The sequence below is a fragment of the Pungitius pungitius genome, chromosome 15 (genome assembly GCF_949316345.1).
Source record: "Pungitius pungitius chromosome 15, fPunPun2.1, whole genome shotgun sequence".
NCBI classification, from domain to species: Eukaryota; Metazoa; Chordata; class Actinopteri; order Perciformes; family Gasterosteidae; genus Pungitius; species Pungitius pungitius.
This window is the reverse complement of record NC_084914.1, coordinates 4,195,867-4,213,511: the sequence shown is the minus strand read 5'-3', so window position 1 is coordinate 4,213,511 and position 17,645 is coordinate 4,195,867. Positions and strand designations below refer to the sequence as shown.

The following is a 17,645-nucleotide window of genomic DNA, read 5'->3' as shown; positions in this document are numbered from 1 at the left end:
TGTCTGCTGGTCAGAAGACACAATCTCAGCGTCTTGTTTGTTTTTTTGAGAGCACACGTTTCAGATCAGATTCATTCAAGTGAACACATTCTCTCTTAAATTGATCTTGTTCTTAGTACATACAACATGGCCGCCCTTAGATGGATTGCGCTCTTACAACCCCTCTTTATTGCCTGTGCTCGGAGCTGTTTTGTTGTTTTTCCTGTGTCACAGAGTGAGAGTAATCGCTGGGAAGCAAGTTGTTGAACGGTAACGAGAGGCTCCACTTTACCTGTGATTGCACCGTCTCATTCTGCTTTCAGGACATAACTACCGCTCTCACATAATTGATGTTTTTTTTTGCTTTCATAAAAACAAGCCGAACGAAACAAAAGGGAGGAAAAACATGTACAATCGCGGAATGCAGTCTAGTGTGAAGTAGAAAAGCAACCTTAATGAAGGTGTGCCTATATGTCTTAATCTAAAAATACATTGCATGATATGATGTACACAAACAATGTTTATAAAACATAGACTGAACTAAAGGTCTGGATTTGGATGTGGATTTCTGTGGTATTGTCCCTGCTGGCGTGAAGTAATCCTCGCCACTGTGTTTTATCCACACAGCTTCTTCTTTTTTTTCGCCCTGCAGCTGCAGATAAACACAACAAAACAACACCAGGAGGCGTGAAATCTGCGTGTTCTCGCGACACAGGAATTATAATCCTCAAACCGCTTTGGTTCTGCTGTTGAACGCTCTCTGTTTTCTCTGATATTACTTCAAATGAGTACCAGGGTGTCACTCTGCTGGCGGGGGTGGGGGGGGGCCCTGTTCTTGACACAAGGGCCCAGATAGAACCTCGCAGAGCAGAACCTCGTTCCGTCGACACGCGCCACGCTCATTAGCAGCCACGTGCACAAGTGTCGAGGAGCCCTCGGTGAGGGGGGGGTCAGGGCGTTTTATTACCAAGGCGACTGGATCCGCTGTGCAAAGTCAGAGGACCTTGTTAGGAATTTAAGTAGAAGTGCACACCTAGTGGTGGGAAGTAGATTACGTGTAACAATGTTTAGTATAGAATAGTAGTTGGTGTGATGTTAGATAGTAGATATTACATTTGTATGTTAAATAAAGTGAATGTATTATAGACAATAACAATTTAAAGTCATATAATTCATATAAATACTGTACACATTAACATCCTGTCATGATGTAATGTTAAAACCTGGGGACAGAAGCTAATTTCTGTCCTGATGGATTTCTTCTACTTTTCCCCAGAGAGGGTTTTTTGTAGGAGTTTTTTCTCCTGTCAGGTATTAATTTAGCAATTGGATGCAAGACAGCTGAATGAGGCAATGTGTTGCACCAGATACACTGTGATAAACCATTAAGTACTGTGATCGTATATGTTGTGTTGTAATTGAAGTGTACTAGTTATAAGATGAAGACAAACTATGTATATGATGTTATTTTCACTCTTTGAGGCATAAAGCCAGATGTTTACAAGAGAATGCATTGGAAGGTGAGGGAGAGAGAGACAGAGAGGGGGATCCAGAGACACACGTGCAGTTTACACCTTGATCGTGAAAAGGCTGGACCAGGAAGGAGCCAATGACATTCAAATACACCCCGAAGACAACCCCCCCGGGAGCTTCAAATCATCACACCAGGAAGAAGAGTTAGATTTTTCCTGGAGCCGTATTGAAAAGTCGCCTTTGACTTGGACGGGGAAATCTCTATTTCGCAGAATATATCACTATTCACATTGTTTTTCACTTTGTAATTGTAGGCCTTACTCTTTGTTTAGTTATTAAATACTTTTTAAATTTTTAAAAACGAGCTAGTTGACTTTTGATTCACCGTATCCTGCCTGACGAGAACAAAGGGAAGCTGGTCTCCCCTTCGGCCTTCAGAACCCAACAACCTGCGCTGCGCTCTGTCTCTCTTGAGAAGACGAGCCCGGGGGTCACCTTTGTGGAACGTCACACCACCAGCGACGTCCCAGTGGAAGCTGCAGAGACCCCCCCCCCCCCCCCCCCCGTGGACTTTAAGTCATTCAGCACTGAAGCTCTGGCTTGTTCTTTGCTCCCTGGTGTCTGCTTTCAGGTGTGCAAGTAAAGGCAAGACTGGGAATAGCAATTGATAACAAAAAGAAAAAGATTGTGATTCTGCTGGGATTCACCCCCCCCCGCCCCCCCCCATCTCATCCCAAGCCTTTGCATGTGGGTCCTCGTGCTGAAGAAGGAACCAGTAGAATCTCTGCATTTTTAGAACCTGAAGTTCTTGTCCGTCGCTGAGAGAACAGCAGCATTCTGCGCTCCTGCCTAAAGGCATGTTAATAATTGACTGGGTGGACGTGATGTGAGGCTGCTGCCTCGTGTTTCTTTCTCTGTGCTGAGCCGACGACTCAGCGCTCCTCCTTCCACCCCGTAAACCACAGCAAACATCTGTTGCTTTGGCTTGAGGCACATTTTGGTTCAGCCAAAAGATAGTGTGTCCGTAAACTCTGCCGTATATATACGCCGTATCTACTTTCCCAGTTCATTTGTTCTCTTACATCACAAACATTTGGGTGATGCTTTTTTTTGGGGGGGTGGGGGGGGGGGGAGCATGTTCTTCACTGAAGCTTATTGGTTGAGGTGAAACCTGCTGCTGCTGCTGCTGCCTGCTGTGTGTTCTGCACACTTTGTGTGTAGAGGTGTGTTAGTTGCAGAACGACGTAGGCGACGGAGGGGAGAGTGTGTTTCCTCTGGCAAATCGGCACAAAAAGCAGCATCGGTGTGCATCGTTGCTAGGAGACCCTGACATCAGCCGCTTATCCCACCATCAAGCTCACCGTGAGTGTGTGTGTGTGTGCGTGCGTGCGTGCGTGTGTGTGTGTGTGTGTGCGTACACACCTCCTCTCCCTCGCTCTCGCTCGTCCCATAAAGCCGTCAGCATCTCTCCAGTGAGCGGGGACGAGCAGAGGATGGATCCCCGCTGAACTTCACTCCAGGGGGGGAGGGGGGGCAGAGGTGGAAGGCAAACTGCGGGAAGTCGGGTGTAGCGGACGAGCACGCTCACAGAGGACGTCAGAAGGGTGCTTTTCATCCAGCCTGATCAGACGGGGGGGGGGGGGGGGGGGGGGGGGGGGGGGGGGGTGGGGGGGGGGGGGGGGGGGGGGGGGGGGCAAGAAGAAGCACTTGGCGACCTGAGGGGTCTCTGTCCCATCGCGCCTCTCCTCACTCTGCCTCCTCCACTCTTCAGCCACACGGACGTTTCCCCCCGTGAAGCTGCTTTCTTTTCCTTCCTCCATTTCCCCCTTCGTGGAGAAATTCCGCGACCCGCCGTTCTTCTTCCTTCTTCTCCTTTCCCCACCTAATTGCTCCTCTCTCCTAATTGCCACCTCTCCTCCGCCAAGCCTCTCGCGACCGCAGCTCCTGTCCCGTCACCATGTTCTCCTCCTCCTCCTCCTCCGAGGAGCCGCGGAACATCAGCGCGGCGCCTGGGGTCAACGGCTCCGAGGCAAACTTCTCCCCGGCCGAGGCACGGGGAGGACCAGGAGGAGGAAGACGACGGGCACCCCCTTCCTCACGGACGCCTGGCTGGTCCCCCCTCTTCTTCTCCCTCATCATGCTGGTCGGACTGGTGGGGAACTCACTGGTTATTTACGTCATTTCCAAACACAGGCAGATGAGGACGGCAACCAACTTCTACATAGGTGAGGAATGCAAACCCCAGCGTGGTTACTTAATAATGACCTGTGCATCAGCTTCTAGTGGGTGCTTAAAAGTATTTCATGCAGGTGTCTTGTGAAACGCTCCTTTGAAAGTTCAAAAGGACTTCAAGGGCAGCTGCATCTCATTTCAGTCACTTTAGGTTTTGCCCAATTACTACAGGCCAGTTACCTGCTTCCTTAAAACAAGGTTTCACTGCACGCAGTTGCCCTTGTTGCGACCTGAATTTATAAATCTAAACCATGTAGAATAATTATCTGCTCAGTGAGATTTGCTGCATTTCATTTGGAAAAGTGATTTTTTTTCAGGGCTCACGTTGTGTTTCTCTTGTTTGTGCTTTTTTTTTTTTTTTTTACAGTTGGCCTATTTTGCGGATGATGATAATGAATAAAGTAATAATGTGTAATTATTTAGCTTTTCCTTATTGACATGTTGATTTTTTGGGTGTAACATCGGCTGGAAAGATGTTCTCATTAATCTCAGGTATGTCAAGTAAAACATGAGAAATCAATGGTCTACATCCGTTATGCAGTGGCCCCATGTCAGTTCATTTAGTTATTCTTACTTGGTAAGATTTGGAAAGATAATTAATTGATTTTATGAATAATTAAACATAAATGTCACATATATGCATAGACACAAAAAAAACACCTTGTTTGCTTGCGCCATCCTGTGATTTAGCATTAAAAACCATTTCTGTCTCTGTTGGCATATTGCACCAGCCAATGCAATTGAATCAGTTTAATATTCAGCAGCATTAGATTCGCACCATTTGCGCAGCCTTTCAGCGTAATGGTCCAGCGGCTGAAACGGGATTAAATCATCGAGTGAAGCAAATAGGGAAAAAGCGTGGGGCGTATTTGTCACAATGACAGACTAAACATAAAAAATAAAAAAAAACCAGGGCAAGCGAGATCAGACCGCAACCTCCGCATGGTGCTCTATCTAAACATGAAGCCTTTTTCGTGGTTTTCAGTCAATCAATACTTTCCCTCCAGCACTTCAGGCGAAGACGCCCTGTGCCTGAAGAACTCTTTGTACTTGACGTTGAATGCAAACAGATTCACCCTTAACAACGAAGCTTGAGTTATCAAATAGAGAAGAGACGTTCAAACATCAAAGCTAAACGGGATCTTCCGGGAGCTGTAACTGTAGAGGACTCTATTAGCAAATGTCGCTCGTCATTACGGTACTCGTCACCACTGTGGACTCATTCCAGCAGTGATGGAGCTGAACGTCAGCTCCATCACCAAAAAGGCTCAGCAGAGGATGTTCTTCCTGAGGCAGCTGAAGAAATTCAACCTGCCAAAGACGATGATGGTGCACTTCTACACGGCCATCATCGAGTCCATCCTCCGCTCCTCCATCACTGTGTGGTACGCTGCAGCCACAGCCAAGGACAAGGGCAGGCTGCAGCGTGTCATCCACTCTGCAGAGAGGGTGATTGGCTGCAATCTTCCGTCTCTTCAGGACTTGTTCGCTGCCAGGACTCTGAAGCGGGCCAGAAAGATTGCAGCCGACCCCTCCCACCCTGGACATGAACTGTTTGTGCCCCTTCCATCCAGCAGGAGGCTGAGGTCCATCAGGACTAAGACGTCCCGCCACACGAACAGTTTCTTTCCTTCGGCAGTCGGGCTCATCAACAGAGCCCGGGGCCCCCCCTGACTGACTCTGACTCGCATGCTCATTCATCACTGTGTCACTTTCACTTGTCACCCGTCACTTTGTTAAGCTGATGCACTTTATCCTTATTTTTATTCCTAATTTTATCTTATCTCCTCTAACTTACTAACCCATAGCTTTAGTTTTTAGCGTACTAACCCATAGCTTATATTTTATATTTTATTATACTTTTATTCTATTTTTATCTCATTTGCACTATGTTGTCTTTTTGTACTGTCTTCATGCACCTTCCGCCAAGACAATTTCCATGTATGTACAACATACTATGGCAATAAACGTTTCCTGATTATGTCCACTCCGGGTATACAAATGTATGCTGAATAAAGTTTACAGTTTTATCCCTGTGGAGTTTACATAATTCACAAAAACTACAACCTGACCAACAAGAGAGTCACAGAGAACCATCTGAGAAGATATATGTATATTTATATATGTATACATAGCAGAAGGTATTAATGTTTGAGATGGACAGCAGAATCGTGGACGTAACTTAAAAATTTCTTTTTGATAGATTATTTTACCGACTAATCCTGTAACTGTTTCAGCTCTGACGTGGCGTTGTTAAAACTGTACGTGCCGTATAAGCGTAGCGCGACCTTTGTAAGGTCCTGTACATTCGTCCCCCCGGTGACGCACTGCACAGCCAGACCTCGGTATGTCCTTCTGTCTTTGTGCAGCGAACCTGGCTGCCACTGACATCATCTTCCTGGTGTGCTGCGTCCCCTTCACCGCCACCCTCTATCCTCTCCCCGAATGGATCTTTGGCAACTTCATGTGCAAATTTGTTGCCTTTCTACAGCAGGTAAAACGCATGATTCTTTGTTTTTGGTGACATCACAAGCATCATAATGAGCTTTTTCCTTTCCCCTTTTCCTTCTAACTATCTGTAAAAACAACATCTCCAACTTTACAGGAGTTGAATCACATAATTGACTCAACACAATGTGGAGCTCCCAGTTGGAAAAAAACAGCTTTAAGTTTGGGTAAAGGCATTAAAAAGGGGATGTCAATTAATGTACAGCTTATTCAAAGTATAATAAATACACGTCTCTCAGATACACTGTAATTGTACTTCAATAACATGCAGTGAAAAGTGAAAAAACGTTGTCACCGAAGAGGGGGATCAGCACCGCTCGTGTTGACTTAATGAGCAACATCCTGAAGAAAGTCTAAATCTACAGCTACGCTGTCCTGGGGTGAAAAAAAAATCGAGTAAAAAATGGTGTGAATTCAATTCACTTTGTTAATGAGTGAACCTCATCCATTTTACATGTAGATGGGAGGAGGAGATAATCTGTGTCATACAGACATTTTCTTTTGAATGCACGCTGACGAGATGTTAGAGACTAATTTGAAAGAGGAAGATGTGAGTCAGCGAAGCAGCCAAACAACACATGTAGGGAGGGGAAAAAAAGCTGAGAGCATTTTCAATTGAAAGGACAGGATTTAGCTTATTCATCTTCACATGAAGTCTATGAAATTGTGAGCTTGTCTTTGGTAAAGTAAAGACTCCTTTAACCCGAATCTTCGCCTTTTGGAAAAAGCAATTTTCTCCGTCTTCCATGCAGCAGCCTCGCATCTTAAACCATCTTAATCAGTTTCTGTAAAGGGAGAACCGCCACCTTTTATCATTGCAATATGCATGAGTTACATCACAGTGGTCCAAAAAATGTATGTAAAAAAAATGTGAACTCATGAATAAAACATTTACAGGGAAATATCAGATGAAATGAACTAAACACGCTTTGTTGACATCCATTATAACTTTTACCTTTGTGTCTCTACACTCACTACTTGTACCACAAAAGGAAAATACCAAGGTCACACAGGCCTAAATGAGATATAACCGGGTATTTAGTTACATTTGGACAGCGTCATACTGATTGGATAGAGGAAGAATTATATTAATCATGTTAACAGTGCCCCAAAAATTGAAATGGTTAACCATGCCTTTAAACCTAATGCAAAACACTACCCCTCTGAATTAAAAAAACGTGCATTGAAGATAACAGAGATGGATATTCTTACTCCAGGCGTATTTAAGATTGAGGGATCCTCAGCGCCCCCTCAGCAAAGATTCTGGTAATGACCCCTTTCTGACTCTCTCATCATATCCTTTGAAACCCCGATGCTCTGGAGGGTGATGGGTTATGTCATCGCTGTCACACGTAAGAGCGGGAGGAGAGACATCTATTTTAAAGTGAAGAAAAGATCTTTTTTTTTGTGTGTGTGTGAAGGGGATGAAAGAGGTTTTTCATCCATGCTCCTGAAAATGGATGTACAGATGTGTATGAAAAAATGAAGGCAGCATTAGAAACCATTGTCAAGGGGGCTTTCCACCGTAGAACATAATATACTAAAATGAGGTGACGTTAGATGACATTTTCGAGAGTTTGGATCCCGTGTGAGTCATATTTTTCAAGTACCTAAATGGCCGCTGCAACAGGAATTCCACATCAAGCCTGAAATTAGCACCCAGAGGTGCTCTAATTGAATCAAACACCATTGAGCTCCATTAAAAATAGAAATGATTTTTTCATATGCTAATTAAAAAAAAAAAACTTATCGCAAATGCAGCTTGTGCTCCGCTTCCCGTCCCTCTGTTTGCGTTATTTCTCCCTCGCCCGTCACTTTAAAGGAGCTCATTAGCGAAACCACAGAGTTGCAACATCTCTTGTTGCCTCTTAATGAGGGATGATTGAATACAAGGCTGGATGCACAAAGTCCCCCCCTTCAGAACGACGGTGGCCAATTCCAGTTCCCATTAGGCCGCACAATCTAATCAGAAGTTTGCGGAGGGAAAAGTTGGAGAGAACCTAATAGCTGCTGCACAAATTGCTGAGCATATCTTCTGAATGCAGATAATTAAACATAAAAATATCTGTCTCACTACTTTTGCTTCAGAGCCACTATTATTTATTTTTTTGTCTCTGTGGAAAAATCCACAGGAAGTGCTGCATTCATTTTGAGGGGAGCCTTGTGAGATTTGTGGACCTCAAACAGAGAGAGGAGATAAATGGCCATTGAACTACAGATTTTCTACAGTTACGATACAGATACACGGCACTCGAATTCAGAATGAGATATAGCAGGCTGGAAGGTGAGTGTTCAGAGGAAAGAGCCCGGAAGAAATCAGTTTCTAGCTTCAGAGGGATAGAAAGCAAAGACGCAACCCCTAAGACGTGGGCTGGTACCGCACTGAGGGGCTTAATGAGGGGAAGTGGAGAACAGGTGAGCAGGTGAACAAACGACATCAGGTGACCCCCGCAGTGTGGGACAATCAGAGGGCATCTGGGGGGGGGGGTATAAATGTAAAAGAGCAATGCATGCTGGGGAAGTGACTGGCAGGGAGGGAGTTTGGGAGAACTAGGACTGAGAATGATTAAAATTCCTTATCATCACGCCAGAAGGGTTATGTTTTTTTTTTTAAATCCACAGCGTTCAAGGTGAACAGAGACAGGTGTCAGAGACGTTGGACGCAGCATCACCTTTATATACTACTCTTAGTATTAAAGGGGAACTTAAATGTAGCCTGCGTTATGTTGCCTGTCAGTGTTTGTCTGGAAAAAAAAAGGTTGAACAATCAAACGTGACGCTTGAATCTGCCGCCTCGCCTGCTTGTTTGGAAGTTACGGTGTGAGGAACCAGAATGAAAAATGTTTTCCTTTGCCTTTGCCAGGTGACCGTTCAAGCCACCTGCATCACTCTGACCGCTATGAGCGGCGACCGCTGCTACGTCACGGTCTACCCTCTGAAATCCCTCCGCCACCGGACCCCGAGGGTCGCCATGGTAGTCAGCATCTGCATTTGGATCGGTACGTCCTGCTCGTTCAATGCAAGCTGCTCCCCCTAACGAGCAAAATTAGGATTACGTTTTTTAAGGGACTTGAAACTAACGCGTGGACCTTGTGCTTGTCCAGGGTCCTTCATCCTGTCCACCCCCATCTTGATCTACCAGCGCATAGAGGAGGGTTACTGGTACGGCCCGAGGCAGTACTGCATGGAAAGATTCCCCTCCAAGACCCACGAGAGGGCTTTCATCCTGTATCAGTTCATTGCTGCCTACCTGCTGCCCGTCCTCACCATCTCCTTCTGCTACACCCTGATGGTGAAGAGGGTGGGGCAGCCCACCGTGGAGCCCGTGGACAACAATTATCAGGTAGGAACAAGGTTCATTTGGCTTTGTGTTCTGCTTCGTGCCTCCATTTAGCTTCTGCTCTTGCTCCTAATATTCAGCTGATTTTTTTCTTTCTCTGGTGGTGCTACTTGCTTACCTTTTACACTGATAGTTGTCTTACTTTGTAAATGTGATGAGAGATGACTGTGTGTGTGTAAAGTTCAAGTGTCCCTCATAATAACGAACCAGTTACTAACAAACTCTACTATCTCCTTTAGCTCTATTGTTTTAGTTTTACAACTTGTATCATTAATATCAGGTTGAGGCATGTTTCTACACATCTAGTTGGTTTGTTGCTTGTACCATAATACATACAAAAGAACAGGGGTCAATATATCAATGTGCAAGTAACACGAGCCGATGATCAAATTCGCCTACTGTCCTCTCCTCCTCAGGTCCACCTTCTGTCCGAGAGGACCATCAGCATCCGGAGCAAAGTCTCCAAGATGGTGGTGGTGATCGTCCTCCTTTTCGCCATTTGCTGGGGTCCCATCCAGATCTTCATCCTCTTCCAGTCTTTCCACCCCAACTACGAGCACAACTACGCCACGTACAAGATAAAGACGTGGGCCAACTGCATGTCCTACGCCAACTCCTCGGTCAACCCCATCGTCTACGGGTTCATGGGAGCCACCTTCCAGAAGTCCTTCCGGAAGACCTTCCCCTTTCTGTTCAAGCACAAGGTGAGAGACGGCAGCACGGCCTCCAGGACCGCCAACGCCGAGATCAAGTTCGTCGCCGCGGTGGAAGGCGGCAACAACAACAACGACGACGCGAATTGAATGAGACCTTTTTTGCAAAGAGCGAGGACGAGTCTGTTGCTTCTATCCAGAGCAGCGGGTGCATCGGGAGAGAGAGAGAGAGAGAGAGAGAGAGAGAGAGAGAGAGCCTTTTGTTTCGTAGGTTTTGACGTTGGGATGCCTGTCGCCGATTGACGCTGACAACGCCGCAGGTGGATACCAGAGGACGGGAGAGGATTCCTGCGGTCTGCAGCTCCGGTATCACACTCCTCGTTATTTGGACAGCTGATGATATTGTGTGATCCAAGCCACATGAGAAAACAGTGTTTGGGAAAAGGTCAAAGGACAATCAGCAAAGTACACAAGCCAAACGGACACGTTCAGTTTCTTTAATTGGCTTCGAAACCCTGGAGATAAATATGTATGAATTCAAGAGGCCCTTTCCGCGTCGGCCAATTCTTCAAGGATTAGTTCGACATTATGGAAAATAAAGCTTTGCCCTTTTATGGCCCGAGAGTTTGTCACCTGGCTTTGTACAAGGAAAAACCCTGGAAAGACCGTGAAGTAACGCTCATCGAGAAACCGATTAAACCAAGCTCATAATGGGCTCATTCCGGCACGTCCAGGTGTCGTTCACGGGAAATCAGGTGTCACGTCGCGTCACACCGAGGGGGAGGTTGGCCCCGTTACGGCCTCCTCCCTGCCGGGAGGTCGTTATTAACGCATTTACAGAAAAGCTACTCTCCAGATGAGCTGCTCTTTTCTTTTTATCCCACACGGTGGTAAATCTGCTAATGCAATTCTCATTCGAATTGCAGATACTGTGGAACTAGCTGGAATCACTTGAATTGCATCATATGGCTTTTGGATGGCACAATTTATTGAATGAATTACATCTAATTTATTACAGCGCATTACTGCAAAAGTACACGTATCAATTTCCCTCTTGTTATACGCAAACTGTCTTGAACTTCCCCAAGAAACAGCTGAGTTGGGTTTAGCCAATAAAACTACTACACATTGTGGTTTGGATTTCTTGATACGATTTCAAACCAACGTTCACGTCTCATTTCACACAAGGCCCCAAGCAGCTGTCTCCTGGAGAAAAATACTGGTTTTGGTTTGACACACCCACCGACACTTACAGCCTTTGATTAAATGTGCTTTGACTATGAAAATATGTTCAAGGAAACCTCGCAGCTTGACTTTAATTTCATTCAAATGAGTTTCTCCACTGGGGAGCGATGAGACATCCATCTATAGTAGTGGTCTTAGCCTACAAAAAGCAAGGCCCCTTCCAATTCAAAATGGAATAAATGCCATGGTTTGAGCTGCCCCGCAAAGCCATTTACTCTGCGTGCTTAATATGTAATGCAAATGACTGAAGGTCGCGTTTTGATGTACGTTAGTTGTTTTTAAATTTATTCCACACAAAGTATTCTACATCCATTAGGAGTAAGGTCAATGATATGTGGTTTTCTACGTCACGTTAAGTGTTCTCTTGTTACCTGCGCTTGTTCGGATGTTGTGATTTGAATACAAAACGCGTCCCGGTTGTTCAGAAATGTCTTCACTCAAGCTTCAATCATCCCGCAGAGTGCTGCATGCGCTCTAATCGTCTGAATTAGTGCTTTTCATTTGTACTGGAAATTCCTCATGAAAGTGGGTTATTTTTATTCCTGTCAACCATTAAAAAAAAAAAAAAGAAGACTGGTCTGATTACTGGTTCATTTTTTATTTCAATACTGATTAGTCTTTCATTTAAATCAATTTTTTTCTGCAGGAGAGTTGAAAACAGAAGCAGTAATGACTGCAAAGGGCCATTCTTACTCTTGCATTAATACATAGGAGCAGAACATTGGACCATACGGAATCATCAGATCGATACAAAATTGGACAGAAAGCATTTGTTCACGTTTTCACTGCGTCATCGGCATTTAGGCACAAAAAGTCCTCTTGTTACCTAATGGAAAACCTTATAAAAAGAACATACAGACGACAATCCAACAACGACCATGACTCACCACCGATGTACTTAATGGCGATGACTTCGATAACAATAACTGGTCTTTGTTGTTCATTTAGAGCGCAGCTGCTTTGGTGAAAAACACACAAACATGTCCCCGGGTTGAGCTGAATTGAGGCTGCAGGAAGCAGCGAGTAGTCAGGGGGAGGTGTGGGAGGGTTGATTCAATGAAAAGGTTCAAGGGCAGGAACACAAAATCCAAAGGGTGCTCGTGTGCACGCATTGTACTGACGCTTGTGCGATTCCTCTATGGCACCATGACGCAACCCTTGTACATTTACCTCGTATGTACTATTTGTGTGGCTACTGACTCTTTTCTGAATACGTTTCAAACCATTACTTTTGTGTTGGAAAGCAAAGAATAAATGAAAGAAAATGTCCTGGTGAATACTCGTTTATTTGAATGCAGAATAAGTAAATACAACAATATCCAAGATAAAAGGTGACATCTGGCCTCAGAGTATATCACATACTCATCATTTCTATAAGCATTGCATAAGCAACGTTACATTCTGTTCTTATTAACATCAACGAGGTGAAATTAGGACATATAAACTCTGACTTAATAGTAAAGAAGTAAGAAATCAAACAAACATGGCTGCCAGCAGCCCGGAGTCTGTTGTAAATGAGATATTCAAATAACAGTAATAGATTGTGTTTTATTACCGATGCACGCCAAAAATGTCCAAAAACTAAACAATATGTGTGAAGAGGTGAAAAAGGAGGATTTGAAAACGCTCTCATCCTTTGTAGAACGATTAAGGGAAAACCCCAAATGTTTTATAATGACACACGGAACGTTTACAAAAGGATTTCCATGGACGTCTGTTTGCTTCCAGCGGGTTCGGTCGCATTGAAGAGGAAATATAAATTCAAATTACGACTGGATTTTTTCACTTTGTGAATCAGACGCTTCACTTCCAAAAAGTAGGTCCTTGGTTTCCAAGTATTCATTATTTCATTCGGGCAAGTTCATTATTTTAAAGTATTCTCTTTAAAGGTGGCTCTTGTGATGTAGTAAATGTCAATAGTGGAGCTAAACGCAAGACACCAAGCAGGCAGGTGAATGAAAAGAAACTGCTTTTTTTTTTGATCTAGGGAGGAATGGCCAAAAGAAGAGACAAAAATGTGTACACATATGTATATTCATAATATTCACTCTGCTTTTTTTCTGTCTCAATCCACCACTGTGGCAGATATCAGGCTCCGCTGAATGCCCCACTGTGTCACTGGATGCTGAGCAGCCAGTTCCCGTTGGAGGCTTCAGAGCTTTTGGCCCCCGGCTGGAGTCCAACATGACAAAGTGACAGAGGGGAGACCCAAACAAACATCCTAAAAGTTAACTCTCAGGCGCAGAGGGTGCTGAACTCACTGCGCTTTTTGTTACCTCCGTCACCAAAGGCTTCTTCTAATCAGGCCCACTGTCAAAAAAATAAGTAATCATTTACCACCAAAGAACTCCTCCAACTGTCCACCGTTGTCGTCTGGATGGCTTCGGTCCTGACAGGCAGATATTTGCGTATTTCTGTGACCTTCCTTCCTACTTTGTTGCACGCAGGAGACGGTGACGCCTTTCGACGTGACACAAATAGCGCTCCGGTGATTGATGATTCCCCCCTGGTCGAACATGTGGCTCCCACAGGAAATTAATCTTCAGAATAGAAAATGAAACAACGGCAATGATCAAAAGCGGTTTGGAGAAAAGCCGAGGGAGGAGCTCGTTTTAAAGCCACTTGACAGTAAGCTCAAAGTGTGATGGAAAGTATATTATACTAAACATATATTATAATGTCACTTGAACAAGGACATTTTCCTGCCAGTGCCTGCTGGTAAATAGAGTTATGTTTACGTCAAAACCAGTCATGGGGCTCATTTTGTTAACGGTTAAAGTCAAAAATCTCATTGTGCCTGACTTTGATTATCTTAACAACGCAGTATAATACTTTCAGAATAAGAAGGTATTTTCCTCTGTATTCTCAGTATGAAGTGCTCAGTGATCAACCGGAAAACAATTTGATGTCTTTATAAAAAAACTACGGGGGGGGGGGGGGCAATAGCAACCAACTTTGCAAATAAATCCTCAATGAAAACATCCGATTTTTGATCACATATTCAGATCATGTTTTTGATTCGATTTTTTTTTTCTTCACCTGGAGCTTCCTCTTCTTCATCGAGTGAATCAATAGCACTAAATTGGAGAGATGGCAACAGCACCGTAGCACCGCCGGGCAGCATTACGCCTCAAACCGATCCGGCCATTTTCCCTTCCCGCGGGTTTGAGAACAAATGAGTCGACGAAAACCAATTCGCTACTTGCCTCTCGACGCGGGGAGTAAAGTCACAATCGATGCCAATCGCTGGAACCCACGAGCGCCCTTCGAGTCTATTGAGCCTGGGAACGCGTGTTCCTCGCCAAGGGAGAGCTACCGATTTCTGCCCCAACGAAGAATTTAAAAAGCGGGGAGGGGGGGGGGGGGGGCCTTCAGCTCGAAGGCCCGTGAAAGGCGTCATGAAATGAATCAGAGGGAGAAACATGGGTAGAAAAGTTCAAAGTGAGATAGGAAAAAGGTGTGTAGGTGTCTGCCCTCGTGATTCCTCCTGGATCTCCTGGGGGATGGCGTTCCTGCAGAGGGAGACAAAGAGCCGGAGCCACCGGAGGGAAAGACCTTCGGGTCGCCAAAGTAGCAAAGATCCCTGCCGAGAAGAAGAGAGGGCTTTCGAGCTCCGTGGTGTCCACCCTGTTTTTTGACAGAAACAACCGCGGCAGAAACACACCACACGGCTCCGTCTCTGGCCCCACCCGAAAAAAAAACGCCCACACCAGACGGTCCAGGGGTGGTGGTGGTGGTGGTTGGGTTGGGGGGGGAGGGGGCAACTGAACCGGAACCGACAGACGTCTCTGCTGGTGGATCTGTGCGCTGTGTGAGACGGCCCACCTCGTCAAAGTTGTGCGTCGCGCAACAATTAAAAAAAAAAAATTTCCTCGCGTCTCGCGCGGAATGGAAATTGCCCCGCGGCCTTTGACTCCATAGCCTTTCAATAAATGCAAAAAAAAAAAAAAACATTTGCAACGAAAGCCCTGTGTATTCTGGGTGGCCTTGGCTGGTACCAAACAAGCAAAAAAAAAAAAAGAAGAGAAGCCACAGCCCGAACGGGTTGGAGGCCGCTTTTCAGCCCGCGAGGCCGCTGGGCCGTCGCGCCGCTCCAAGGTTTTGCGAAAATGAAATGCGCAGCTGCTGAAAACCTAAACTCCCCCACCCACCCCCCCCCCCCCTTTTTCACCCATCTCACGGCTTTCTTTCTTTCTTTCTTTCTTTCTTCCTCAGAGCAGAAGAATGACGACAGCGGCTCGGCGCACGCTAGACCGTCAGCTGAGGGCTGCGGGGGGGGAAAAAAAATGAACGTCAGCCGGGTGGAAAGGCGCAGGCGGTCGGACACAAAGAGGCCTTTCTACCAGCGAGCAGGAATCCCTCACGTCGCAAAACACAAGCAGGAAACCACGCCGCCGCCGCCACCGGCTCGCCCCTGGGACCCAGTGTGTGTGTGTGTGTGTGTGTGTGTGCGATGAAGAGAGGTGGAAGAATGGAACGGGGGGGGGGGGGGGAGGGAAAATAAAAAGGTCTGGGGACATTTAATGAAACCTAATCTCCCGCCTCTGGTCTAAAAATACACAAAGCACAAAAACACAACGTAGCATGTGGGCTTTTGCACACGTGTGCATGGGGATGTGAGAGAGATGCAACGACGCAGCAACTAAATGTTGAACTGAACCTTTAGAGCTGCAAGTATTTCCCCTGCAAGTGTTATTCTAAGAGTGAGTCGGATGGTTACTAATCACACAGCAAGAGGTGCGTCTCACTAACGCGTTTCTCTGCAAGAGTTTGAATGCTCCTGGACAGGAGAAATATAATATGTGAAATGAATGAATAGAGGGAAAGTTGTTTTGTTTTTTCTTGTGCTGGAATAAAGCAATTTATTCCACATATTTTCCAAGGGGTGAAGATAAGCCAATGATATGAAATAAACATTTTTCCTGTAGCCATAAAGCAATCATCACAAGCTATACTATTATTAAAAAAATGAATAAAACAAATAGTTGAAGTGGCAAAGATCCTATTCCTATGCTATTCAATTGAACTGTCAATCATCTACAAATTTAGTTTTTATTTAATTATAAAATCCATCTCTGACAACTTATTTCTATTGATGACATTTTATTTTTTAACCTCCACCTAAATTATATATAAATATACATGCATATTATAAATCTGCCCATCCCTCACTGGCAGGGAACTTCCTACGACCTTAACCCTGAATTATCAAAAGGAGGGACCTCGTTTCATTTCGTAGTGTGAACAAAAGGAGAAACCCCCCCCCCTCCCCTTGCAGTTAGGTGACGTTGAGTTGCATTTACGTCACCGTGTCAGAATTCCCAATGGCATCCACCTGTGTGCGTTTCATACCTTCCAGATGCGGCGCACACGAATGCACGACAAACACAACATGCAGGTGATTAAATCCCTCTGATGTGACAGAGGAGGAATGTAATGCAATGAAACCCGTCCTGAAGTGGACCTCCACCTCACTCACAAACAGTCATGCGGCTTTGAGGACATGCGTGTTCATTGCCTCCCTTTGTGGGTGTGTGTGTGTGTGTGTGTGTGGTGTGTTTTTTACGTAGGATAGCACGCTAAGCCACCTGGAGCAAGTATTATCAGTGATGGTGCCAGGAAACACTTAAAACGCAGCCACTCTGTCTACTACAGACACACCTGTCTGCCACAGATTAGACCTGTGTGTGTGTGTGTGTGTGTGTGTGTGTGTGTGTGTGTGTGTGTGTGTGTGTGTGTGTGTGTGTGTGATTACACTTTCATTTGACAAAGCCCTGGGTCACCCGACATTGTGTATTCGTTTCATCTTCAGATCCTCGGGGTGGGGCCAGATCAGCCACCGTCAATGTTACAACAGCTTCAGCCAACCTTTTATTACCCACGGAGGAATTTATCGCTCCACTCCCTCCTGAAACTAATCCCTCTCTGACTCCATTTCCAACAAGTTTAACGACAGCGTTGCAAACCCCAGCGCACACGCCCCGTGCTTCAACAACAACAACAACAACAACAACATCAGCAGCAGCAGCAGCACATTGGAAACTATGCATTTGTTTTGCTCTTAACAATTGGCCCCCTGTTTGCGCAGTTGCCATCAACTTGACACGTGCGAGTAAAACGTAACCCGAAACGCCATGTTCCGCGGCTGTGGGCCTCCAAGGTGAAGCCGAGACGGAGGAGGAGGAGGAGGAGGAGACACGTCTGTTGGCGGGGAG

At 45.5% G+C, this 17,645-nt stretch overlaps 1 protein-coding gene across 1 annotated transcript; it reads left to right on the top strand.

Annotated features, from left to right (window-relative positions):
- Positions 1 to 3,307: 3,307 nt before the first annotated feature.
- Positions 3,308 to 12,001, top strand: kiss1ra (KISS1 receptor a). Its single transcript, XM_037459185.2, is given in 8 exon segments — positions 3,308 to 3,498; positions 3,500 to 3,538; positions 3,540 to 3,567; positions 3,569 to 3,677; positions 6,054 to 6,178; positions 9,056 to 9,191; positions 9,297 to 9,535; positions 9,949 to 12,001. Coding segments are annotated over 8 exon segments (1,152 nt in total). The 5' UTR covers positions 3,308 to 3,409; the 3' UTR covers positions 10,336 to 12,001.
- Positions 12,002 to 17,645: the final 5,644 nt, after the last annotated feature.